This window comes from Dermacentor andersoni, unplaced genomic scaffold (genome assembly GCF_023375885.2).
Source record: "Dermacentor andersoni unplaced genomic scaffold, qqDerAnde1_hic_scaffold ctg00000062.1, whole genome shotgun sequence".
NCBI lineage: Eukaryota > Metazoa > Arthropoda > Arachnida > Ixodida > Ixodidae > Dermacentor > Dermacentor andersoni.
This window is the reverse complement of record NW_027314774.1, coordinates 117,008-144,497: the sequence shown is the minus strand read 5'-3', so window position 1 is coordinate 144,497 and position 27,490 is coordinate 117,008. Positions and strand designations below refer to the sequence as shown.

The window sequence follows — 27,490 nt, the reverse complement described above, 5'->3', positions numbered from 1 at the left end:
TCTAATGGTGCCTGTCTGGATCCAGAGATTCTTATCACCCTTTCTTACGTCACCGGTGTGACCGCTGCCGGGGCTAGTTGCGTCGTAGTTGCTGGGGACTGAGTTGCGGGGTTTCTTTTTTGTATTCATATAGGAAGTTGTGACCAAGTACTGCACCAGGGTGGGCCAATGCTGCTCTGGTGAGCGAGTGCGTTTCCGGTCATCGGGATCAGGCCGCACTCCAGGCCTGCCCTCCAGGCGGAAAATTGCGGGGCACCGTTATTTGAACCACGGTCATCTTGCGCGCGAATTGGATGCTCTACGTCTACTCCATCGCTGCAGTGACCGATGCTAACGTAACTATAGACCACCATTTCTCAAATAAGTCTGCGCTGATGCCACTGATAAGATATTTATGTACTCACCTTAGTGCAGAAGCATCCAACTCTTAAGAACTGCTTGTGGCACCCATTACGAGAATCCGCTCTTCACTACCAGTGTGGAGCTGCAGAAGAGAGCAGTACACTCAGCTGAATGTAAGGGGCTTACGCGTCTTCGTGAGCAAGCTACAATGACTGCGTGAGTAGTATGGGTGTGCTCCCATTCTGACTTATACTGTAGGCAGTCTACGTTGACATCTAAGACTACTTTGAGCCACAGCAATGTAACACGTCTGCAATTACCTGGAGGGCGTCTCTGCAACACGACATCCCATCGGGTTGAAAAAGTAGAAGCTAAGAAAGACACGTATAGTAATGGCTTTAATCCTGAGCGTGCAAACCTATGAAAAAGAACGTTGCTTACATCAAGCGCGCGAGCAAGTGTCAACTGTGTCGGGTGGCTGGTTGGCTTTAAAAAGGTAAATCAAGGTACTTCTCCATTCTGTGGTCCGTGTGGCGTCTTAAATAACATTACTAAATCCATGTGAGTATAGAAGTGTTTTAAAGTTGTGTGTCATAATTGAGAAAAGACGGCCGTGGCTTAGCTTGGTTAAGCCGGGTGATTGCGAAGCAATAGTGTGTTATTCTCGGATCAGCTGGTAGTATGGCTGGTGGCAGTCTTGGGTTATGCTAGTGTTACGGCTTACAATGAATCATCTAAGAGGAAGTCATCCGTCGAATCCGTGTATGCCGACAAACATTTCCCTCACCAGCGTGCCCATTGCAAAATCTTCAAGTATCGATTGGCCGACGGTGCGGTAACACTCCATTTTCTCCGCGTCGTAAGATATGCCCACTCTGATCGTAGCGCCCCTGGAGAGAGGAGCGGGAGTGAGGCCGCCATTGGTGGCTACCGCCTCGCCTCGCGACGGCGTGAGATGGGGCCCCGTTTTTACACAGCTGGTGTGACGTCACACCGACCCTAGCGCCCCTGGTGAGAGGAGCGGGAGTTAGGCCGCCGTTGGTGGCTACCGCCTCGCCTCGCAACGGCGTGAGATGGGGCCCCGTTTTTAACACAGCTGGTGTGCCGTCACTCTAGGTCACGTGGTGTAGCGTCACGCAGCGAGGTCACGCTAAAGGTCAATGGTGCCTACCACCGCCTCGCCATGGAACGGGCTGAAGTGCGACCTAATGTAGTATTGCTTCGCAATAAAATATGTGGTTTTACGTTCCAAAACCACTTTCTGATTATGAGGCACGCCGTAGTGGAGGTCTCCGGGAATTTTGACCACCTGGGGTTCTTTAACGTGAGCCTAAACCTAAGTACATCAGTCTTTTCGTATTTCGCCCCCATCGAAATGCGGCCGCCGTGGCTGGGATCTTAGCATTGAACAAGCATATGCTGGTTTGCTTTACATAATTAAACAAAAATTTTATTGAGAGAAAGAAGTTATCCACATTTCCACCTGGTGGGCGATGAACTACTGCCAAGTTTATGGTAGACGAAAACAAAGCATTCGATGTGATGTGCATTACACGTTATTCATACAAGTCTTTTCAACTGAAAAATTATGTTTGGTGCTTAGAATTGTTACGACCCATAGCCCTATGGCACACTTCGATTTCATCTGGCATGAGCGGTTCATTAACGAGAATGCCAATTCGACAAACAGTCTTTATTAGATCATGATCTGCTTGCCGAATTCCTTTACTCTCCAAATTGCACTTCCTGGAATACTGCTTACTACCTGCGAATCTCTGCTCCTAATCTTCTAGCATCGTTCTCATACTTTTGCATTGGTTTTCTGCAGCTGGGTATGCTTTCTTTAGCGCAACATTTCCTTTTACGAGTCGTTCATTCACTTCCTCCTTTTTCTCATACGTTGTCATAGAAAGCACCACTTTTCTTCATGTCTCCGAGTTCCTTTCTTAGGTCTATCAATTATTTATTTTATTTCCTTGACTTCGTTGTTAAGTTCCTCCCAGAGGTTATCTAGACCGGGAGTCATTCTACTTCAATCAGTGCAGTCGAACAAGAACATAGATGAGGCACACCATGGAGAGATAATGGCAACAGCAAAGGCAGCAAGAATAAAACACAGAAAGAGATAGGCTGAAATATGTAAAAAAATCCAAACCTGCATGAACGGGGAGATAACTTTTAGCGAGCGTGCTTCTCAGCGGCCCCGCTGCCGTCAAGTTGCACGTCACAGCGATGCACCCTGCTTAAGTAGCCTTGCGATGGTCCCTGTGCCGACGTAGTCATCTGGCTGTAGTAAGCAGGTGTTTGCAGCTGCATGCCTCTGAGGTTAGGATTCCACGGCTACCTCTATGTTGAAGTAGCGCAGTTTCCAATCTGCTGTCACGTAAGGAATGTGTATGTGGAGGAAATTACATAATGCAACATGTCGATACAATTACATATTGCTAGACTCATTCTACGTGTGTTTCTTCAAAGATGAGCACAGTCAACCCAAAGAAGAGAAAGTGGCCCTTTGCTGAGCTGTCAGCCAAGTTGCACAAAACTATAACTATCTTTGTAAATACACGATGTAAATACTCTTCTGTGCAATTCCTTGATTCATTTGACATGCTAGCAGAGGCACATATTCTCACTTTTCACCAAAGAGCCCCACAGCTGCTGCATAACACTCATTCCTTACATTGCTAGAAACAGGTGAGCGTTTAGCACAACAAAATTAGTTGGCGTTAGTCGGTTTATAACATGACAATGCATGTATCTTCTTTCGCAATTTTTTGTGCGTGGTATAGTACGTATTTATACTAGCACGTTCGGCCAAACAGTTCAAGCAAAATTCCGCAGTACCTCTGCTGTCCACATCCTTAGTAACATAACCACTGCCAACTCACCTATGGCTGATCTGTAGGCAGTATGAACATCTCGCTGAGTGCCTGCTTGGCCTCTTTCTGGCTAGCAATGTCGCTGAACAGCACCTCGGGACAGCCATCCACGATCTCCTCCAGGATGATGTGCGCCAGCTGAGAGTCGGCACCCTTCAGCGCTGATACGACACTCGCCTCTCTTATTTGCCACGGAAGGAGCCTCCGCCGGGCAGGCACGGGCCAAGGGGGGTAAGGAGGGGGCACGGCGCCCTTCCCGAAACAGAGGCATGCCCCTCCTAAGTGTGCCGCCACACCTCACAAACATTACTAAAGCACTACCAAATCAATTTGAGACTTGACAGCTATTCAGCGCTCAACATTTTGCTGCAGTTCTCGCTCCTTTTGGATGGTGGTAGTTATCGGCATCTCCAGTGGCGTGAACGCGTCTTGACATCGATTAGGTGCCCGCGCGATTAACTCGAGATGCGTTCGGATTTCACCCTCCATTTCAACGATCCGGCGCATCACGGTTGCTCCATTAGTTCAACCTGTTTGACCCCTCCCCCCCCTCATTACCGCAGAAAACTAACGCTGAAAACTAACGCTGAAAACTAACGCTGAAAACTAACGCTGAAAACTAACGCTGAAAACTAACATCGAAAACTAACATCGAAAACTAACATTGAAAAGTAGTTAGACTGTAAAGTAGTTAGACTGTAAAGTAGTTAGACTGTAAAGTAGTTAGACTGTAAAGTAGTTAGACTGAAAAGTAGTTAGACTGAAAAGTAGTTAGACTGAAAAGTTAGAACCTTGGCCCATGCCTCCCGACGGGTCGCGGTATCCGTGAAGGCGGCTGCTCACCCTGGTAAACGAAACAAGCATTTCATTCGAAGGTTACATTTCCCTTTGCTTCGAAAGAAGCGAGTGAATGGGCAACACTACGGCTGCACATCACATATCAAACGTATTTACCACAAATACACGGCTATCATTAGAATGGACCCTGATACTGCTACAAAAATGTTTGTGCTATCCGAAGTTCGTAATATCCTAAACGCCTCACTTTCATATCTTTGGTCGCGATGCGTAACAACGGTAAAAAGATAGTGACGAAAGTCCTAAGTAATAAATAAATAAAGCCAGTTTCACCTTAAAGGTGAGCATCGATTTCGGTAGCAAATTAGTAGACGGCTATTCGAAGTAAGGAAAGTAGTTTTATAGCCCGTAAAGTTGCAAAGATTAGCTTACCAACTATGTTAACAAGCACGGTGTCACGTGCGCACATGTAAAGAAGAACACATCACACCCGATGACCGCGGAAGGTCACTGCCGAAACGTTGGAGCGAGGAAACATGGCAGCAACAGTGAGCGAATTCACGTTCCTGCTGTCTCCCTTCAAGGCCTACGAAGCTAGCGGCACTGGGTACACTTTGTCCGCATCACAGTTCGCTTTCAATATACAGTGCCTGCACCGTTAACAGCAGCCGCCAGAGCAGAACCACATCGCTCCCCAACCCCGTGCATCACGCAGGAAAGACGGCGTACTTCTGCCCTGCTTCCCACCCCCTCCCTCACTGGCACAATATTGAGCCGTATCGACACGGCAAAGTCCGTTTTACACCGCCGATTTTGAAGAACAATACCGCTAATTTCTTTGGCTGTAGCCGATAGTTCGTTGTAGTGCTGACCGTTAAAAGCGATCTTCGTCGCATTAATGAGATAGGTAGAGCACACTAATGTGAAAGTATGGCGCGTTATAATCGAAAGTCTGTTTTACATGGGTCCTTTGTAATGAGCGTAGGCTCTCTAACGAAAATAGGTTTCGTTTGTGTGCACCAGCACATGTGAATTCACCAGATTGAGAATGCCCATTGCACATTACAGCACTACTACAGCTCTGGAATACGGTGGACTCCCTTGTAGCGTCCAAGTATGGACCACTAGTAAAGGGAATACCTAAGTAACAACAAGGAAATGCTCTAATGGTAATACAGGTGACAGGGAGAGAGCCTCTGTGCTTGCCACATGGCTGGGCATTGTTACAGCGCCAATGAAATAAAAAGTCTAGCACGAGACCAGAATAGTCAAGCGATGGTGCGCTTGACAGTGCAGCATAGGCAGATAACACTTTAGGCTCTTACAATGCTAGTGATACAGAGGAATTAGGTAGCTATTCACAAGAGCAGTATTACAGCAATCATGTTGCAACTTGCATTCATATGGTGACCATACAAAAGTGCATTTGTCTACCCAACAACATTTGAGTGTTAAAAGTGGAAACAGCCTGGCACTCTCGCTGCAAAGATGTTAAATGCATCGCCATTTTTCCTTACATTACCTCGCCTATACCGGGTCACTAGTACTCATTTCTTTTCATTGCCAATGAGCCACAAACACTGGCCACTTCTTATCAAGGCCTCATTTACCATTCCTAATGAAGGGTGACATGTGTTTTGCTGCTGCAAAGCAACGAATTACTTTCAGGTGCCAGGCAGTTCAGATTGCATAACAAAGGCACTAAACCCCCAAGTTGTGTCTTGGGCAAGTGCGCTGGTGACATGCGCCGCCTGTCCCACTTGCCTGGCTGGTCATTCTGACGCCGTTCATGGCCCTCTTTAGCCACGAGGGGCCGTCATCACTATTGACGGCGCCTTTCCGGGCTACCTTTTCCCACTGCCGCCGCTTTGGTGTGGCCTGGCGCCGGGCCACGCCCGCATGCCAGGGCAGATGATCACCGAGGTGTTGTATCTTCACCATTGTTTCTGCGCAGCATACAAATGCAAGACAAATGTAGCAGCAATACAGAGCGCAGGCAACATGCCATCACTCTAACAAGCTGACTAAAATGTCAATGCGAAACGCCAGTCAAGTAAATTGTCAGTTCTTACATTTGTGCGTGCATGTCGACATTGCTAACACGGGTGCCGACTAATATATCGGACACCGATAATCCGGACGTGATCACTAATTCGTTCAAACGGATGTTTGGACGAGTTGGTAAGCCATTTTAAGCAGAAGAGCGCGTATTTTGACAGCGACAAGAAAGGAGACACGACACGGTAATTCATACAGCATCGCGGAATTGCCAATGGCCTCGTAGAGTTCATTTGTAAAGACAACCGATATTTCGTACAGCAGCCAGCTCTACATTCGGTTATCTGGACTCCATGGATGTAGCCTACGCTGGCTCGCTGGCATTACCTCCTCTGGCAACCTTGACAAGGCACTAAGTACGGCCTGAGATCCGAGACATCAATTATGGCTTCAGAGATTGCACGTTAGACTGCCGTCGCCGAGGCCTTGCCTTGTTCGCAGCACTAGGCTAGAGAGTTAACTGCAATGCCTATATTTGAGGCTTTGCGTGAACTGTACGGCACGTCAACATCGCGATCATGAGATTATTTCACAGCAACTCCACCCATGCGCTACTCTCACCATACTGTTTGAGTTTGCCTTTGGAACAGCGTTCCACTATTGTGTGTTTGTTTACTTTGCGTTCAAGATAGCGCACTGCAGGCTCCAGGAAGTCCTTCTCGTGAACTCATTGAAAGGCCGCGTAAATGGTACCAACGGTGCCCCGCAGCCCAGATGACTCCACAACTGAACAGCCTGAACCTACCGCCTATCACAACGTGCTCATATGCGGATACCATTGATGACCTGAAAGGCTGCAGTGAGCCACTGTTGCATTTGAAGACAGCAGAGGTCTACAGCGTGGTGTCGCAGTGGGCCGTACTGAACGATGACAAAATAATTGTGCAAGTTCTACCACCGTGAAACAGCGACTCTAAATTGGATGCTAATGTGCCGTGTGCTTCGAAGCCTTCACAGGCAGATCTGAGTCGAACGTCTCAATTCGTTGCATGGGCGTGCAGCAGGAAAATTCCAGGAATAAGCGAAGTGCATGTACCAATGAATCGAGAACTTTGTTGCAGGGGGGTCTTAAGACGTAAAAGAAATCTGTTTCGGATACATTCGTTTTTATCGGAATTCCATAGTTCAGACTTACGTTCGCCGTGGAATATGAATTAATAATGGAAGGACCCTGGTACGAAAGATCAGCTGCAGCTACAATTTCTTTAGCTCATATTGCTACGGAATATTGCTATTGCTGGGCTAGCGCGGGCTGTTGCCTCTTGTCCAAGTGCGGCGTATAACGTTGTAAATATACTTGTTTATAGCTTTTCATCTGCGTCTTCTCACCTAACAATATTGTAGATCTACCTGGTCCAGATTATTCGTGGGACCAAAGATTGCTTGTTTTACGCGTATTTTTTCTTTAATCTTGCGCTCTACTTTTTTGAGAGCATCTAGTGTCAACAGGTCCTGTGCAAACTGAATGCCAAGAGATTCGATGATGATCTCCATCGCACTCAATTAGTATTACTCGAACTCATAAAGACTTGTCAAGTGGGTCTGTCCATGCCTTAGAGTTTATTACTACAAATAAAGCAGGATTAGCTTACGTACCTAACCAGAGACCGTTGAGCACCATTTTAAACGCACTGCAGATATTTGATTTTGCTTGTCTTTGCGCGCATCAGTTGTGCAGTTAATTGAATGTTTACCACCCTCAGAGAGGTACAAGAACAACGGAACATACAACCGCTCAGAATATGAATCGAGATAATCCTGCCGATGGAATGATTCCCTGTCGTAGTGGCTAAAACAAGCCATGTTATTGCGTTAAACGTTGATTTACATTTTTACTTATTCACTAAAAGTCACCAAAAATAACCTTTGCCAGCCCGAACGGAAAAAAAACATTTAGGCTGCGTAAGGAGTCCACGTGACCTGCTTGTCTGCACAGTTCCTGGTCTTTTTTTAGTATTGCAATTTGCAGATAAGCCTTTGTTTGCAGTGCACAGAAAAGTGGTGCTGCCTTCGTGTCTCACGAGTTAACTTGACTCTTCTATTGACAGAGCGACAACGGGACCCAGCACGCCATAACTCGCCCGCCTTCTTGTTTTCAAATGGGGTCGTAATGGTCAAAGTATAGGTAGTTAAGCGCAGTTACAATTCCTCCTGTGAATGCAGAACCAACCATGCAGAACCTTTCGCAATTTGCGAGCCAGGCTGTCAACAACGCTGACAATTTTGTCTTTGCTGGAGGTGGGACATTTTTTTAGGGGCTGCTGATGTCCAAAAATCCTTACTAAATATTCACACGCTTTCGAAGTACCGCGCTGCAGATGTCAACCGCACCGACACGACCACCACCACACACCACCAACAACACCACCGTCAACACCACCACCACTCGTTAAAAATCGATTATCAGTCTCTAAGTTTCGAAATGCGTAAAGTGTTTGATAATACTTTGACTTCTACTAAATCATTTGTGCATATTCTTTACGGCAAATCCCCTGGTCAAACTCTAAAAGAAAGGTCGAAGGCACCCGTGTTATTCAGTAACCAATCATAGGTTAAAAATAGGCATAAATCAACGGTAGATGTAGTCAGCGTCAGATCAGTCAATGAAAACAAAACCTTTGTCTGCCAGCCGTTTTTTGATGCACTGGACAAACAAAGTCCCCAGAGCCAAATTGAGCTGCTTCCGAGTTACAGAAAGACGAAGATGACAGGCAGATAACTTGAACTGCAAAACGTAACGCAACATATCTTCTCAAAAGTTTCGCACTGTTATTAGGTGCAGCAAGGTATATATACAAAAACACCATCTCGCGTGTTAGGCGCACAGTACTGTGGCGCGAGACTGAACATAGTACGCGCCGTAGCAAACGACACCGTTGTCGCCCCCCCTGTCCGCAACAGCGGGCAAAGAGCGCATTGGGGCACCCTGGGCATTGTTCAAGCACAGCACTCTCTTCAGTCAAGTGCCAGTATTGTGGTTTGATGAAGGGCTTACAGTTAAGGTCCATATTTAAATGTGCCGGTTAAGCAGCTGAAAACCCCCTTTTACTCTGAATGTGTCGCACTGGTGCCTCAGAGATAGCCAGTAATATGATGCTGCCCACAGAAGTATACGAGCCACAGAGGCTTAAGTCTGGGTACGCAGCAATCAGTTCAAAATTTCTATCTGCAGTACCTTTCGCAAGCTATGCAGTGATACATTGAATTATAAGAACTCCAGACAAAGCTATCAGAATCTCAAATTTGGTGCGAGGCCCGTTTCGTGCAGAAATTTGTGAATAATTTCACGTGACATGGCGCCGCATTGCTAATCTGGTAAGCGTTGGGCTTCAATGGCACTTCACGGCAATCCACTACGTACCAATTTTGTTTTTGAACATTTGGTGAAAGCAATGCACAGGAGCAGCTGGGCCACCCTTGTACAAAGTTGCACAGCACGCTTCACTTCACAACATTTCCGTGCAGTGAGTGTTACAGTAGGTGCTGTGTGTATGTACTGCAGGCTTTCAACAATGAAATCTTCGCTTCATGCAAACTGACTACCAGCTCACACGGAAGTCATTAGTGCCAAGTCCTACCACACACAATCAGATGAGGAAAGACATGCAGTAAAAAGGCAAAAATACACCGTGTGCGGACAAGTTCACATTCGTGACCACAAAGGTGAGAGAGAGCAACACATTCAGCACTGAACACAACTAAATATCAGGCACACAAGCCTCGAAGTAGACAGCTCGAGAGATTGTGATCATTCAGTTGTGTTAGCTTCACAAGTACTATTGAAGGCCAGAGACTACCAATTGATCAATTTTCAGCAAATGGGGATTTTTGATTGATTCGGTCAGACATTTCATAGCAACAGTGTCTACGAGACCTGCTGCCGGAGAGGGCTGCAGCTTAGATTGACCACTTTATCTACAAGCAGCCAGATCTTCGTTCACAAGTTTTTTTTTGCATTCCATGTCCACCCGAATGTGATTGTCGTCATGCCCCGCTAAAAATTTACGTGGCCACTGAGCCCTAATGCCATGTACACAACAGGAGCCTGATTCACAATTATTGTCTTTCTAGTGTCTTCGAATTTCCAAATAGGAAGTGGTTCTGAAGTACCCTTTTTGTTTTCCGCAATCACACCTAAATCTATAGTAAAGGTATGAGAACAAAATTTTCATGAAGACTTTAACATCCCTCGTACTGGATAAAGCTGCACACCAAGAAACTCTGCAATTTTTGGTGCCTCGAGGCAGTTGCAGGATCACTAGACAAACTAGGGCCAATAGAAGGGACCATCACCAACCTAGAAAGTCGAGCCTGTCCTGGGCGATCTCAAGGTTGGCCCTCATCTTCTCCTTCAGGGTATTTGCCCCCTCCCAGGTAGGACCTGCATTTGCCAAGATATATCTCAGAAGCGAACTTTGTAACACCGGATTCCTCCAGGCTCTCAGTGAAGAAAAAGGTATAGTTTCACTTCACGGGCGAAGCATTCATAGTGATTGCAAAGTAGCAGCCAACTACACAAAGTAAGGGTCCTAGATATGTAAGCGTTATATATACCATATATATTCAAATCTAGGCCGGCCGTTTTTACAAATATTCATATACAAAACTCTAGGTATGTCTGAGTCTCGAGGATTTAAAAAAACGCCCCTGTTTTTATTAATGTGGTCCATAGCTAGCACCATCCAGAAAAGTCAGTATCGTAGCCGCTACTAGCCCGGCCAGTCGCCAACTGAATAACACCAGCGAAGTTGTTTTCCCCTGTGTCGTATCGAAGCTTGTTCTGTTATCGGCATGAGACGTCGCGTACCACTTTCAAACTAAACGTTGGGAAGGCCACGCTGCTGGCGCGAAGATATGTATACGTCACCTCAAGGCTATAGCCTAGAAAGCCAAGGTTCCTACCAAGTCGCAAGGACCAAGCACCCTGGCGAAAGCAAGGACGTAGGTGGTTCAGCTCTGAACGCGTGACCTCGACGGAGTCGCCCTTCTCTTCCAAGACTAGAGCCCCGGGGCCGCCGCAGCTGCTGAAGAAACTGAAGATCCAAGCTAAGAAGATAGATCCAGGGCCACACGACACCCAACAGGTGAGCTGGGCTTAAGCTGTATCTCGCACTGCTCCTACTACAGAACACCCTGAGTATCAGAGAATCATAGCCGAGAATAGACAGCTAAGAAGAACTAGCAACACTTTGCAATAAGAGAGTGTTCTCAGTGCGAGGCTTAGTAAGCTGGAGGGAGCAGCTAATCTTACCCCACCACAACCCATAGCACCCCCATCAGGCACGGAGGTCATGCTGCTAAGCATAATGCAACAGATGCAGCAACTGCAGCAAGAAATACAACAGCAAATATCTATGTTTAACGACTCTTATTTGACCGCACGACGTGAAGCTCGTAAGCGCACAGATGCAGGACCCTTGTCCAACTCTACAGCTCCAGCCTACTGCCGCATTAGAAACGCTACAGATGTCACCGACCTTTTATACCTTGTATAAAATTCCCTAAGCCCACCGGACGTAATCTGCTTGCAAGAAGTGGACTACCGTCCAGGAACACTATTGTGCTATTATACGCTCTTCAATGCAAAATACCATTGTGTCGCTACGCTGGTATTCAAAACTATAACTGCCACTGCCCATTATTCCTATGGTCGTAAAGAAAATAATCACCAAACAATCGTGGTTACGCCCGAGAAAAGTGGCAGAGCCTTTCAGTCGTTCTAAATGTGTACAGTCGCAAAAAAAACTCAAATGTGACACAGGTGAAACACGGACACTTTACTACCTTCCTAAACCCCGCTAAATTTATTACGGGCGCCAAAGACAAAAGAGTGGTTGTCAGAGATTTCAACGCTCCCCACACCACGTGGCGCTATCATAGGGACTTGGCCAAAGAAGACAACCTCCTCAACATGGAGGAAACGCTAAGACTACAAACAGTTATCCTACCGACAACACCCATACGCCTAGGCAACAATATAAGTAGATACACATTTCTAGATCTCACCTTCACTTACAACATTAAATAAGCAACTTGGATCAACCTAGGAGAGAACTTGGGAAGCGATCATCGAATCCTTAGAATATCCATATCTTCTAAGCTCCGTAGAGCCATAGGTGACGCCATTCTAACGGACTGGGTTGCCTTTCGCTCCCACCCATTTCCTGACCACATGCCGAGCAATGTCCAGGAATGAAACAAACATGAAACATATGAAAGAGACCCACGACCAAACACAAATAGCTCGAACGCTCGTTGGAAACACCAGCAGCAGACCACGACCTACTTCATTTGTGGGAGAGCCGCAAAAGCTTGCCCAAGGCCTCAAACGCACCCTGTTACGCTGGTTAGCGGCCCTCAAATAAGAAGCCGATGCCTATGCACCCCATGAAGTTACCGAAGGATGGGTACAATTCTGTAGCTCTTCACAGAACATTTTTGGCACAGCACAAACCTGAACCGTTCTGCGTAACAAGCTGGATCGCGACAAATCCAAAACAGCTACGAGTAGAACACTACAAAGAATAGCGGACGACTTCCCGGGTACAGACCAAGAGCTGATCCAAGCCTTAGTCGCAAGCTATATAAGAGACCAACCTCACCCGCTTGTAACGCTCAGTATAGTGGGGCACCCAACCCAGAACTGGATACTCCGCTCACCGAAGCACAAGTTCTTACAGCTGCACAAGCAGAAAAAGAACCACGGCGTCGGGGCCAGATAAAATTGCAAACGCAATTATTAGGAACCTCAGTGGAGATATCTTGGACTATATTACCGACTACCTCAACCAACACTGCCGGGAGCAAGGTTGCGTACCTCCAGAGTGAAAGAAAGCAAATATAACTATACCTAAAGCAGGAAAAAACTCCAGCAATTGAGGTCCTGCGTCCCATCTCGCTCACCTCTTGCATGGGCAAACTATAAGAGTCATATAGAACCGCCTTTAAAATTACATCGGATGAAATCGCTTTTTCCCACCTACCATGCTATGCTTCAGATCAGGACTGTCCACACAGGACGCCTTTCTTCTTCTAAAAGAAATCTAATACTGCATACCTAGGGGTAGCGAGCACCTAATTCTTGACCTCGACCTCAAGGGCCTTTCGATAACATCCTATATAAGGCTATACACAACGAAATCAATGCCATAGGGTGCGGTGAGCGGATATTTGCATATGCCAAGTCCTTCCTCACTAACCAAACAGCAACAGGCATTGGACAGACTTGGTCCGATCCTATAGACATGCCTAACAAAGGAACTCCTCAAGGAGGAATAGCATCGAACTTCTATTTAACAGCTATGCGCAGACTTGCTCATACCCTAGAGTAAGTCCCGGAATTAGGCTACACCTGATATGCGGACGATATAACTTTTTGGGCTACATAGGGCTCTCTAGCGCAAAAAGAGCAAACGCTTCAGGAGGCGGCCGACATAGTCTAGTTTCCCTAGGAACAGCGGACTTATGTGCGCCCCTCAAAAGTAAGACGTTATCGGTGTTCACAATCCTCGATATAGAACGAGTGGACAAATAAGTCTCAGCGTGGACCGCCGCACCATTGCTGAAGTCACCCAAGCCCGAATTCTGCGTTTCTCAGTAAAAGCAATGACAAGGCTAGACGCACAATCAAAAGTTTATGCAGCAGAGCTAAACAAATCTGTAAGATGATACGCCGCTGGACTGATCACCATAAAGGAATGAGACACCGTACGGCCAGTCTAAGCTTTCGTCCTTAATCTAATATGGTACGGGCTTCACTACCACCACCTGGGCAAGGCCGAAGAATACGAAGTAGAAGCTATAATTCCCAGCGCGTATAAAGCTGCCTTAGTGCTGCCCTATACAAACTCCGGCTAAGAGGCTTTAGGCCTTGGGCCTACATGACACTTTGCGGAGCTTTAACCTGCGGTACTGGTTTCGCAGAGAGACCACCTCAGCACTACCCCTGAAGTCAGGACTATGTTAGCCCGCATAAAAGTGCCACCCTCTATATGTATAGAGGATGCTTTAGAAGATATGACGAAAGAGTATCGCAAGCGCATATGCACCATACCGTTTCCAAGCATATGCATCATGATACCCGCCAAGTTCGTCGTTCGGCCAGGGTCAAATGGCTACGCCACCAGTTGGCACTCAAACCACATGCAACATATGTAGATGCTGCTACATACGCAAAATAACGTTACACAGCAGTACCTGTAGCCAAAACCACTAGCCCCTTGTCACCGTATTCCTAACCACACCTTGCATAACATTTGCGGAGACTGCAGCGACAGTCCTACCTATCCAAAATCAGGAGAGGAGACGCCACTTTTCAACAATAGTACCTGACTCTCAAGAGGCGTGCCGTCTATTTATGACAGGCCGTTCACCTTCTACTACCCTTAGGTTGCTAGGTCGTAAGCTACAACTTTACCAGGCTGTAATATGGTGCCCAGGGCTCTCAGGCCTCGTAGGCAACGAGGGGGCTGATGATCTAGCTCGTGATTTTCGTAACCAAGCGGAGCAGCCCAGCTCACAGGCATTGCCTATGCCGAAACAATGTTGGAACACCAGCGATTAACACGCCAAAAATACGCTTCCCTGCACAAATCCTTAAACGGGGAAGAGGCCACAAACCTCCGAAACATCAAGAACGATGTTTATCCACACATCCGAAAACTACACGCACGCTACCCTAGGCAATATCAAGATAGATGCCCGCAGTGTGGTGGTAGACCAACCCTTTTCCACATCTCGCAGGCATGTGAAAGAGTGCCGGCCGGAGTTAGCTATTCAGCCTAGCATAAACAAACAACAATCATAAGCGGAGCAGTGGGAGGTACAACTCGCTAGCTCGGACCTGGGGGTGCAGAGGACGCTCCTCTAACAAGTCCAGCAGGCGGCCAAGGCCAGTGGAGCCCTGGACTAAGGGAGCCACACATCGCTCTTCGAACCCTTCTTCCCGATTCCTTTATTAATAAAGTTTACTACAACTATTACTACAAGCAGCAGATGCATAGCAAGCCAGGCAGGAGTTCATCACCTAAAACAAGAACGCCCGTCGGTGGAAGGAGCAACGGGAGGCGCTTTTGCGTGTGCCGCAACATGTAGACGACAGAGTTAAGGAGGATAAGTGCGCAATTACAGTGAGGAGCTGTTCACCGAGATCACGCCGCGTTTTGACGCATGCGACGCCGCACTGTCTGCGCATGCATGGGCGCGGACGCTCAATTGCGCGCGCGTCCACAAGGGTACGCGTGGTCTGGGTATAGGGACGAGGCTGATGGTGGCGATGACGTAGAGTGAGCTCGGCATGTTCATAATAAGTAAATGCTGTTATGAATTCGCGGACGCTGTCCGAACTTTTTTCGTGCACCCTACATTTCAGGTAAGCTTTCTTCTGGCTTTGGACATTCGGGACTCAGCTTCGAATCGGGGTTGGCCTAGATTATAGTAAATACGGTAGCAGTACACATTCAATGGTTAAAATAACGCTAATTAAGCATGGTATCACGGATGCACAGGCCCATTTGGCTATCACTTCATGACTGGAAGCACTCAGTGTCACAATGCTGACATGATGAAGAGCGCCGGTCTTGAAATCAAGCGATTCAAGCTCCTTTGCCCTTCTAAGGTGTCTCTAAAACTTGAAGTTACACAACTTACAAGACTAGGCGCTTGGAAAGATAGTGCACGTGAAGTGATTAGCATCTGAGCTTGCCCACCATTTGCAGTTGCCGCGCACAACCTCTAAGATACAACACATGGGCTGCATCAGCATTAGGCAGCACATGTAGCAATGCGCAGCCATGCCTGAACCAAGGGAGACAAAAATGCTCACCTGGCGCCTATCACTCGCTTGATCATGTTGCCATGGCATCCCTTCTTTCTATACTTGCGAATTCCCACAAATTCTGCTTCCCACAGTTGGCAAAGAAACTTTTTTCCGTCAAAAGCAACAAATTTCATTGAAATTGTTAGAACAGTTGCAAAGTGCGAGCTTTTCAGCATTTTACATGTACTATTTGAATACAGAAATAGGAGTTCGTCCCGAGCTAAAGGTTCCACTTATGACACTACAGTTCAGGTAGCTAGTGAAGCGGCTCTGCTCTTACGCTACAACATCTGAAGGAGAACCACGTTTTTTTTGCCAAAGACTCAAAATTGACATAAAGCAATCAAAACGGTAAGTAATAAGGAACCATACCTTGTCCTTGGGAGAAGTCAATAGAAATACCCTTCTGGAGTTGCTCACTGCCGTTGCGGTAGAGCCCGATGGCCAGTTCCTTGAGATCTGCAAGCAGGAAGGAAGATTTTACTTTCATCTTGTAACTTGTGTAAATGCCGTTCATAGTTCCATATACATGTTTGACAGATTAAGTTCTATCCAGCTGATACAGCTGGCACAGTCAGGTTGCATTTGAAAATTCTATGGCCACCGCCCTATTTGCATATTAAATCCAATCACACTCGTCAAACCAAACGATGCAGGTTACGTAAGTGGCATGTTGAAGTAGCTCCATATATCAAGGCAACTGAAAGTACAAGCGCAGTTAACTGCTGTGAATGTCAGTAAGCTAGGAACTTGGGCCAATTGTAGTGTAGCAAAATCCGCAGGTTGATGATGATGATGTGTGGTGTTTGGTGGCGGAAGGGCCATGTTTGGCCAAAGAGCGCCATGACCCTTGGTAATGTTGACGATGTATTATGGAAGGTGTAACTTGGCTGTAAAGTGGCCTAAAAATAGTCGCTTTAAAGTGGGTAAAATCTACGTTCTATAAGATTATGGCGATGACATGACGAATACTATGAACATTAAAATCCATCGTAGAAGAATGATGCAAAATATAAAATATATAAGATGGTAAAATTACTTGGAGCACTGCTGCCTCGCCAGAGCCCTTGAAACACAAGGGCCTAGAGGCGTGTGCTATACCAAAGAGCTATCACAGCGGCATCCTCTGAAGACAGGACCCGCTATGAACTAGTGGGGCTAACAACATGCAGGACAACATCTTTCAGGAAACTTGGGACTGCGTTGGTATCAAATAGCGGTTCTGGGCCGAGTAACATTGCGGGATGAAGGGGGATCTGCTGCCGGTATGCTAGGGGAAAAGGCTTCTCTCAGATTCGGCTGCCCGACACTCCAGGAGGACGGTCAGCCTCTCCCCGCATCTACCGCAGGTTGGAAGATCATTTTCAGTGAGTAAAAAGTTATGTCTGCCAAATGCGTGTCCTATTCTGAGGCGACAGAATAGGACATCTGTTCGCCGTGATTTTGTTACGGAGGGCCAAGAACCTAATTGTGGCTTTATCACGTGCAGTTTGTTATGTACTTCTGCGTCCCACTTACGTTGCCAGTGGTTTCGCAGTTTCCTTCTTGAAAAAAGCTTCAGGTCTGTGACAGGGACCGAAGCAGTAGGATTAGCTGCATGCAATGAAATTGATGTGGCCATCTGGTCTGCTAGAACGTTACCCTCGATGCCCCTATGTCCGGGCACCCACCATGTAATGACATGCTGGTTAGACATACTATACGCTCTACAGAGAATGGAATAGAGCTCAGTTATTACGGGGTTTCTGTGTTTACAGTGTGACTTCAAGGCTTTTACGACGCTTAAGGAGTCTGTAAATAAAATTGTTGAATATTTGATTTTCTGATATGTTTCACAGCCGAAAATAGTGCATGGGCCTCAGCCGTAAATACACTTGTTTCAGGGTTCTGTGATCTTAATGTGCCGTGGCTGTAAAGGAGCCTAAAAGAGTTGATCAAAATTCCATAAAATGTAGGAGTAATAAAATTATGGGAATGACTGTTGACGTGTACTATGAACATTAGAAGGCATTGAGAAAAAATGATACAATATATAAAGTACGTGAGATGTTAAAATGTCTGGAGCACTTGTGCCTAACCAGAGCCCTTGAAAGCCAAGGACCTAGAGGCATGTGCTATACAAAGAACACTAGCGTAGATGTATACTCTGGAAAGAGGATGCACTACGGAATAATTGGGCTTGTCACGTGTAACACAACATCTTTCAAGTAAGTGAGGACTTCTTTGGTCTTAAAAAGTGGTTCTACACCAAGAAACATGGCCGGATGCAGAGGGACGTGATGGCTGTTTGCAAAAGGAAAGTGTTTCCTCCTGTCTCTTCCGGCTTCGCGGCATTCCAGGAAGACGTGGAGGACAGAAAGCCTGTCGCCGCATCTACCAAAGGTTGGGGCGCGTTACCAGTCAGGAGAAAGTTATGAGTGCCTAACGTGTGTCCTATTCTTAGTCTACTAAACAGGACGTCTGTTCTTCGTGTTTTCGTTGTTGGGCGCCAGAAACCTGACTTAGGCTTAATTAGGTGAAGCTTATTACTCGTTTCTGCGTTACACAAGCGTTGCCAGTGGCATCGCAGTTTGGTTTTGAGGAAAGGCTTCCTGTCTGCGACAGGGAATGCAGCAGAACGAGTACCCTGCGATGTCATTGATTTGGTCACCTCGTCAGCAAGCACATTTCCCTGGATTCATCTATGGCTAGGAACCCAGCATATTACTACATGTCTGTGTGATGAGTAGATGTTACATAAGTGTGTAGAGTTCACTGAAGACAGGATTTGTTTGCTTTTGTAAAGAAATGAGTGCTTTTACAAGACTTAAGGAGTCTGAATATTATTGCTCTCTCAAGTTTCAGTGTCTTTATATGTTTTACTTCAGACAGTACTGCATATGCTTCTGCAGTGAAGATACTTGTTAGGGGATTCAACACGTCAGATTCAGAAAGAGAGTGACCAACTGCAGCGTAGGATACGCCAACATGGGATTTGGACGCGTCTGTGTAAAATTCGTAGCAGGAGTACTTCTACTGAAACTCTCGGAAATGCATGGCAATTCCAAGTTCAGGAGCGTGCTTCGAGACCTCTACAAATGATGTGTCACATTCTATCACCTGCCACTCCCAGGGCGCTAATAGATTAGCAGGAGCCATTTGGCGATGTTCAAGTATTGGGACATCCATTTTTTCACTAAGTTCTCTTATACGCAGCGATAAAGGAAGTCTTATGGAGGGTCTGTTACGGAATAGTGTTTCGCACGTTAAGTCGTTCACTGTCGTGAAGCACGGATGTTCCTTGTTAGAGCGCACTTTAAGAAAGTAGGGGAAGCTGATGTATGTTCTCTGAAAATGTGACCACTCGTCTGACTCTGCATATAGACTTTCGACGGGGCTTGTTCTAAATGCGCCAGTGGTGAGACGGATACCCAGATGATGAACAGGGTCTAAGATCTTTAGCGCGCTCGGTGCGGCGCAGTGATAAACCACGGCATCATAGTCCAGTCGTGATCGAACTAGGCTCCTATAAAGATTCAGTAAACACTTTCTGTCGCTACCCCATGTTGTGTGGGATAGGATTTTAAGAAAGTTCATTGTTTTAAGACATTTTGCTTTAATATATTTTATGTGTGGGATGAATGTAAGCCTGGAGTCAAGTATAACGCCTAGGAATTTGTGTTCCTTGTTTACGGGTATTCGTTGCCCATATATTTCAACAGTGGGATCTGCAGCAAGCCCTTTTTTCCTGGTGAAAAGAACGCAAGAACTTTTGTTGGGGTTCACTTTGAACCCGTTTTCGTCTGCCCACTTGGGGACTTCGTTTAAGCACTACTGTTGGGGGTAATGTTTTACGAAGCGGGTTCATTTTAACTACAAAGAGCGTGCAGCTCAGTACGCCTCCCTGGGGAACCCCAGTTTCCTGTATGAATACACGCGACAGCGCATTACCTATTTTCACTCGGAATGTACGGTTTTGCAGGTAGCTTTCTATAATGTTTAACAGTGCCGCGGATCCCCAGCGTCGATAGGTCACGCATGATGCCATAGCGCCAAGTTGTATCGTACGCCTTTTCCATGTCGAGAAACACGGATAGGAAGGACTGTTTATGCACGAAGGCGTCGCGAATATTTGCTTCCATGCGCACTAGATGGTCGATTATAGATCGTCCTACTCTAAAACCACACTGATGCCAATCAAGAAATTTATTTAATTCAAGGAAGTGCAAAAGTCGACGGTTTATCATTTTTTCAAAAAGTTTGCATATACAACTTGTGAGCGCAATTGGGCGATAACTTCTTACTAATGTGGGGTCTTTGCCCTGTTTAAGAATCGGAACGATCAACGCTTCTTTCCATGCGGTAGGGAGGTATCTCGCAGCCCATATTGCATTAAAAAGTGCTAGCAGAGTAATTTGTGTGTCACTGGGAAGGTGTTTGATCATGTCGTACATGATCCTGTCCGGTCCAGGTGCGGAGCTCTGACATGCAGCCAGGGAGGCTCTAAACTTGGCGATGTTAAAAGGCGCGTTGAAGGGTTCGTTATGTCTGCATTTGCGGTCGATAGCCTTGTGTTCTGCTACCTGTTTGTGTTTCAGAAACGCCTTGGAGTAATGCTTAGAGCTGGAAACATATTGGAAGTGTTCGCCAAGGGCGTCTGCCTGGTCTTCCAAGCGGTTTGCTTCACCGTTTACTAGGGGATACGGATGAATTTCTTGCCCCTTAAGTCTTTTCAGCCCGTCCAATACTTTATACATCTGCCAGCTTGCCCTCTTTGCCAGTCGTCGCGTCCTTCTTCCCTGCGATTTAACCTGTTTAAATTCTATTAGATTTTCTGCTGTAGGACTTTCGTGTAGTTTGCTCCAAGCTTTATTTTGTCTCTTCCTCGCCTCTCTACAATCGTCATTCCACCAGGGGACCCGCCTTTTGGATGAAGTGCCTCTTCTTTGAGGAATGAACTTTTCAGAGGCGTCAATGATAAAAGCGGTGACGTATGGAACAGCATGATATATAGTAAAATTATCTATAAAATCCCGTGATATGTGGGTGGATTCTCTAAAACGTTCCTAGTCAGCTGAGGCCAGTTTCCAGCGAGGGAAGTGTGGATGCAAGTCGTGTTTGTTTAGGAAGTTCAGCGTTATTGGGAAGTGATCACTTCCGAATGGGTCTTTAATTACATGCCATTCTAAATCTGGAAAGATGGAAGCGGATCCGATCACCAGGTCTATTGATGAGTACGAGTTATGATGAGGATTATAATACGTTGCTTCTTTCTTATTAAAGAGACACGCACTGGTGGTTAGAAGGAAATTTTCAATGAGTCGACCTCTCGCGTCGCATCGCGAGTCTCCCGACATTGTGTTATGAGCGTTAAAATCTCCCACTATGATATTAGGCTCGGGAAACTGGTCAATGAGGTTATAAAAGTGTTTTTTCGAGCTGCCGGTTTCGCGGTATATAAATGGAACACGCAGTTACTATTTTATTAAAAAGAATGGCCTAGACAGACACTGCCTCAAGGGGCGTGTTAAGGGCGACGGGCCGGCAAGCTACCGCCCTGTCGGCTATTATTACTACACCGCCGGAGGCATTAGCCTCCTCACGGTCTTTTCGGAAGATGGTGTAGTTTCGAAGAAAATTTCTATTGGTAGATTTGAGGTGTGTCTCTTGAACACACAGCAGCTTCGGATTATGTTTGCGTCTTATTTCTCTAATGTCGTCGAGATTATGTAGAAGTCCTCGTACATTCCACTGCAGTATTTGTGTTTCCATTTTGATAAATGTGTTTGGTACTGTGTGTTTAGGAAACTAACTTGTTCACAGGCGCTTTGAAGGCGCCGTGACGGGAGTTTTATCTCTTTTGGAGCGATCGAAAGGGCCTCGCTGCTCCTTAGGCCCTGGTGGCGCCGTGTGGCTGGTGGTTGTGTCCATCGCCTCTTGCGAGGCGCTGGACAGGCGCTCTTTCGAGCGCTTTGTTTGGCGTGAAGGCCTCGGCATGTTGGACGAGGCCTTCGTGGTCATCTGCCCGGAGGTAGATGGCCCCGTCTGCTGCGTTGGCGTAGCAGCACTAGCTGCATCCGCCAGGGGGGGGGGGGGATGGCGTCACTGCAGGCTCACTGGGTGTGGGTCGGACAGCCGCCGGAGACCGTTGTGGCACTGCCCCCTGAGGCGCCACATCGGCAAATGTGTTTTTGGGCAGGCAGGATAGTCGCCTGCGGGCCTCCTTGAAACTAATATTTTCTTTGACCTTTATCGTCACAATTTCTTTTTCTTTTTTCCAGGATGGGCACGACCGCAAGTATGTGCCGTGCTCCCCTTCATAGTTTACACCATGGAGAGCGTTCTCACAAGCTTCAGAGGTACGTTCGGGGGCACTGCACTTCGCACAGGTTTGACGGCCTCGCCAGCTCTGCGAACTGTGGCCGAAACGTTGGCATTGGAAACATCTGAGGGGATTTGGCACATATGGCCTAACACGGAGCTTGATGTACCCGGCCTCTACAGACTCGGGCAGAATACTTGAGCCGAAAGTCAATATAAGGTGTTTGGTCTTGATTTCTTTGCTGTCACGCCTGATCTTTATTCTGTTAGCATTGATAACATTCTGGTCACTGAAGCCCTCCAAGAGTTTTTCCTCAGTGAGCTCCAGCAAGTCATCGTCCGAGACAACACCGCGGCTTGTGTTCATCGTACGGTGCGGGTTTCCCCAAATGATACTAGTTTTGTCAATTTCTCATAATGTTTCTGATCGGGGAGTTCCAAGGGGAGATCACCGCTTGCCATCCTCGACGCCTTATAACCTGGACCAATAACTTCACTCAATGTCTTAGAAACAAAGAATGGTGAGATTGTTACAACTGGTTTAGCTGGTTTTTCAGAGTGGATCACGTGAAAACGAGGGAAAGATTCTTTTTGCCGACCAAAAAACTGGAATACATCATCGGTGCGCTCTGGGCGATCAGGAAGCGGTGGGAAAGAGGTTGTCATAAAGGGATTGAATTTTCGGCAATAACGCCAGCCACCCACCGTGGAGTCCTACAAGGGGGCGCTACAGGGACTGTAAGAACAGGTCCTGCAAACGCCAGCTGTACGTTATCACTATAACCAAATATGAGATAACCTAGGTTGGTTATTCACACAAGGTTAACCCTTGCTGCCTGGAAAATTGGAAGTGAGCGGAAGCTAGGAGAAGACAGGAAAGATGGAAAGTAAAGAGAAAGACGAAGGTTGGAGGGAGAGAAAGACAGGAAAAGGCGACTGCCGATTTCTCCCGTGTGGGTCAGTCCGGGGGTGCCGTCTACGTGAAGCAGGGGCCAAAGAGGTGTGTTGCCTCCGCCGGGGGGCCTTAAAGGTCCAATTACCCGGCATCGGCTCACCCCCAGGATCCCCCTTTCCCCAGACACGGCTAAGCCGCGCACGGCTACACCCGGGAGGGTCCAACCCTCGTGGGCTCGGGTACGTGGTATCGCAAGGCACGAAGGTTAGACTTGACTTTCATCTTCTAACTTGTGTAAATGCTTTCATAGTTCCATATACACGTTTGACAGATTCAGTTCAATCCACCATCAGCCACAACACTCGTTCCTTAATATCCACCATTCATTGACAACACACAACGGCTGGCACAGTTCAGGTTGCATTTGAAAATGCTACGGCAACTGCCCTATTTACATGTCAAATTTAATCACACTTGTCAAACGATGCAGGTTACGTAAGTTGCATGTAGAAGTAGCTGCACATCATATCAAGGCAAGTGAAAGTACAAGCTCAGTGAACTGCTGTGAATGTCAGTAAGCAAGGAACTTGGGCCTATTGTAGTATAGCGGAATGCGCAGGCTAGCATAATTAGTCTAAGCACTGGGCACTGCAGAACTCCCTCAAGCTCTGGATCCTTGCAGCAAAGTGTCATGAGTACTAATATACGCCGCAATTGAGGCAGAGTGCTAACGAACCAAGGCGCGTTTTACAAAAGGAAGCTTCCACAACCACAGAGCACAATGAAAGTACGAGTCATGTTCATAAAATTTGACCAAGCGGATTGAAGTACAAGTGCGGCACCATTCTTTACATTCCGTTTCGGACATATCGCTGTGTTATTCTGACGTACAAGAGAGAGAGAGACAAAAGGGAAGGAAAGACAGGGAGGTTAGCCAGTGTAAATACCGGCTGGCTACCCTGCGCTGGGGAAAGGGGTAAATGGAATAAAAGGAGAAGGAAGAGAAAAAAAACAACAAAAATGGACACAGTAACGCGATGTTCCGCGCAACAACAGTCAAAGGCGTTCGCACAATTCACATGTCCTGAAGAACTTAAGCAAAGCCCTTAAGGCCTTGAGTGCCAAAACCCGTCTGGACAAGTGTCCTGGAACATTCTCTCCTGGGAAGGGCGATTGTGCAGTTTTTCGAGCGCGGTCACGAGCACTTTTCTTGGCACATTGTAACCTGGACATTGATAGAGGAGGTGCGCGATCGTCTCCTTGCAGCGGCAGGTGTCGCAAGCAGTACTATCGGCCATTCCAATACGGAAGTAATATGAGTTCCTGAATACCACGCCGAGCCATAGGCGATACAGAAGTGTTGCTTCCGCTCGTGGCAACACTGGTGGAAGACGGAGTTGCAAACTTGGATCCAATCTGTGAAGACCTGTGTTCGTTAATTCACTGGCGTTCCAAAGAGTTTGCGTAAGCTCGCGTGCGAGGGAGCGATGACTTGTGGCTGCATCTGTTCTTGACAGCAGTATGGGTATATTCTGGGCACCATCATGGGCCGAACGGGCAGCGTCTTGCGCACTGTCATTTCCCGAAATTCCGCAGTGACCCGGCATCCACTAGTAGATGGTGTGTCCCTTGTCGATTGCGTAATGGTGGAGTAATCGGATGTCCGCTACTAATTGCACATTCGGTCCGTGGTTGAAAGCAGACAGCAGACACTGGAGAGCTGCCTTTACTGACATACAAACGTGTTCACAGTGCGTTTAGCATGATTCTCTGGCATTTCAAGACCATTCTATTGTATTTTTTTTTCTTAAAAACGTAAATTTGCAACATTCGGTAAGTAGCACCAAAGGCGCCAACAGCGAGCCAACGCCGTCGCGAGCACCGCGGAAAAACGGTGGTGACAGGAGGCGACGCGAGAGGGCGCGCCTGCGAGCAAAACAGACGGAGCCCCCCGCGCGCGCCTATGCAGCGGCCGTGGCCATGCAAATGAAACCGACCTCGCCCACACCCACAGACATAATTGCGCCAGGAAGTGCGCGCGTGCAACCGTTATCCCGTAATAGCGCGCGCTCGCCTACAAGTTCGAGCACCTAAAGGCATATATGCAGCTATAGCGGAGAGCGCTTGCACGTTATAGGATGTCAGTTTACGTGGTGTACAGAAGAGACTGTACAAATATCAGGCCGTTTCCTTTCTTCTCGTTCATTATATACATATACACATATAGATATGCACGTACATGTATACATAAATATGTGTGTGTGTGTGTGTGTGTGTGTGTGTAAACGTAGCCAATACAGGCAAATAGTTGTCCGGACTTATTTGTCCAAGAAGTATGGAGACTTGCGCATCTAGTGCAGTACCGGTCAATTTTATCCAGTGGAAAACAAAGCGCCGTCTTGGGGAATGCCACGTGATGGCCAGCGATCCTGCTTTCTGCACCCAATCCGTTCTGACGCCAACGCTAGCGAACGGCTGGGCAGCACGCTCCACTCAGGAACCTTGCAAGCCTACCGTGTTTGTGGCCATGCGAAGGGCGCATGCGCGCTTCCGCTCAGCTCATCAGCGGAGGTACGCCAAACTAGAACTATAGCGAAGCTGGACGGTCCGCCAGTGCTGCCCGCGCAAGCAGGCCTAGAGTTTCGCATAACAATACACTGCGTGTAGTGTTACGACCATAGGCAGGGGCTACGGGGGGCTCCGGGGCCCGATCCCCCTCCAGAGTTTTCCGGGAGCGCTGAGCCCATTGGTCACAACTAAAGTGACATTACCACGGCTTTGTCGCCTACATCATTTGAGGGTTCTCCATTATCGGAGGACACGCGTATTAGAAGAACTAGCGGCGGCTGCCTCATACGTATATTTTTAACTCCAATATGGTTTTAAATTTCCACTGTAAACAGCTTACACACACAATATATTTAAATACACGCACAAGACAAAGTGCAATATATATTCTAAAGAGACTTATGCAGCGAATAAAAATTATTTCTAAAGATATGGGTAGCATGTGCCTAGAGAAAGAATGTATTGCTGTATGTTCCCCATGCATCGAACAGCTTTGCGTGCTTTTATTTTACCATGGAAAAACACAAAGACTTCAGTAATCCGTTCAGCAGTGGGCGAAATGCACGTGCACGTTGCGAGTCAGTATTCCTTCACTTTCCAGTAAGCAATGCCAATGACTCAAGAAAAAATTTCTAACAATTTACAACATTTCTTAGGGATGGAAACGCCGTCAGTAGCATTCAACTGTCAAATATATACAGCGTGTCCCAATTAACAATCGCCCACCAAGATTTAAAAAGAGGAGAAATGCGTTACTGGAAGAAAACGTGGCGCATATTGCTTACAGTACAGTGGAGTAGATGAAGTAATAGTTCTGCGGAAGCCCACCAGGTGGCGATAATTAATAAAGGGGAAACCAGACATCTACCCGCTCGTAGTAACTGCTACAAGGGAAACACAATCGAGTTCCTCGAAAGAAAAGCTTCAGTTCAAAAATACCCTTGTAGGTTGCTTTGGATTTCCTATCTAGCAATTGCTACGAACGGGTGGATGTGCGATTTCTCCTTAATTAGTGGAGTAGCTTCCAGTAATATTCTTTGGTACCGAGATTTAATTAGGCAACTGTATTAACCGATGCTACCTAACCAGCACCAATCCTTAGAAGATAGGGACCTGTAGAATCGCCTAGATTTATCCGATTGGGTCCAAGTCTCATTGTGCAATTTCAGTACCTCGCCAGGGTTTCCATTCCACTCCCAGTGCTTTTTCCGCGTGTCAGCGTTGTACCAACGTACAAACAGCTGAAAAATTTATGCACATGTTTGTGTATTAGCTCAGTAATTGCAGATCGGAAATCCGCGCAAACAACGTAAATGTGAACGCACGACACGCTTCTTTTTTTGTTGAAAGCATGAGCAGTGCAAGTGTCCTATATGCAGATTTTAGCAGTTCCTATTTTTACACAACTGAGTACCTAGTGGGTATCACTTAGTGCGTTAACTGTCATAATAAACGAGTTTTTCACCACGACCACCCACAGAAGAAAGGAGACAACACGGGCTCTTTCTGTGTGGCTTGGCGCAAACCTCGTTTATTATGTCGGATAACCACCTAGCCCAGCAGTTCGCTCATATTTGACGCAATTTTACTTCTAAGCATTGCATTCGTGGTGAAAGAAAAGTCGTGTAATTGGCTTATTCCGCTGGTATTTGATTGAGCGATAGGCCTGTCTGCTAATGAGACCTATGTGCTGCTGCAAAAGCCGACTCCCTTCTCCTCCCCCTTGCCACCGTTACTCCAGTTCTGGACAATTGCAAAATAATGTGATAATGTGCATTTATCTTTTTAGTACAATGTTATTTTCTTTCTGCTATGTCTTTTTTCTTATTGTTT

At 46.8% G+C, this 27,490-nt stretch overlaps 1 protein-coding gene across 1 annotated transcript in view; it reads right to left on the bottom strand.

The window, feature by feature from the left end:
* Positions 1–3,230: 3,230 nt before the first annotated feature.
* LOC140214463 (spastin-like) overlaps positions 3,231–27,490 on the bottom strand; it is a 33,264-nt gene continuing 9,004 nt past the window's right edge. The window contains exons 2-6 of the mRNA XM_072285822.1: positions 16,267–16,353; positions 10,980–11,123; positions 10,375–10,458; positions 5,780–5,965; positions 3,231–3,499 (exon numbers count right to left, since the gene is read on the bottom strand). Coding sequence (XP_072141923.1) covers positions 3,231–3,499; positions 5,780–5,965; positions 10,375–10,458; positions 10,980–11,123; positions 16,267–16,353 — 770 coding nt within the window. The remainder of the gene's footprint in view (positions 3,500–5,779; positions 5,966–10,374; positions 10,459–10,979; positions 11,124–16,266; positions 16,354–27,490) is intronic.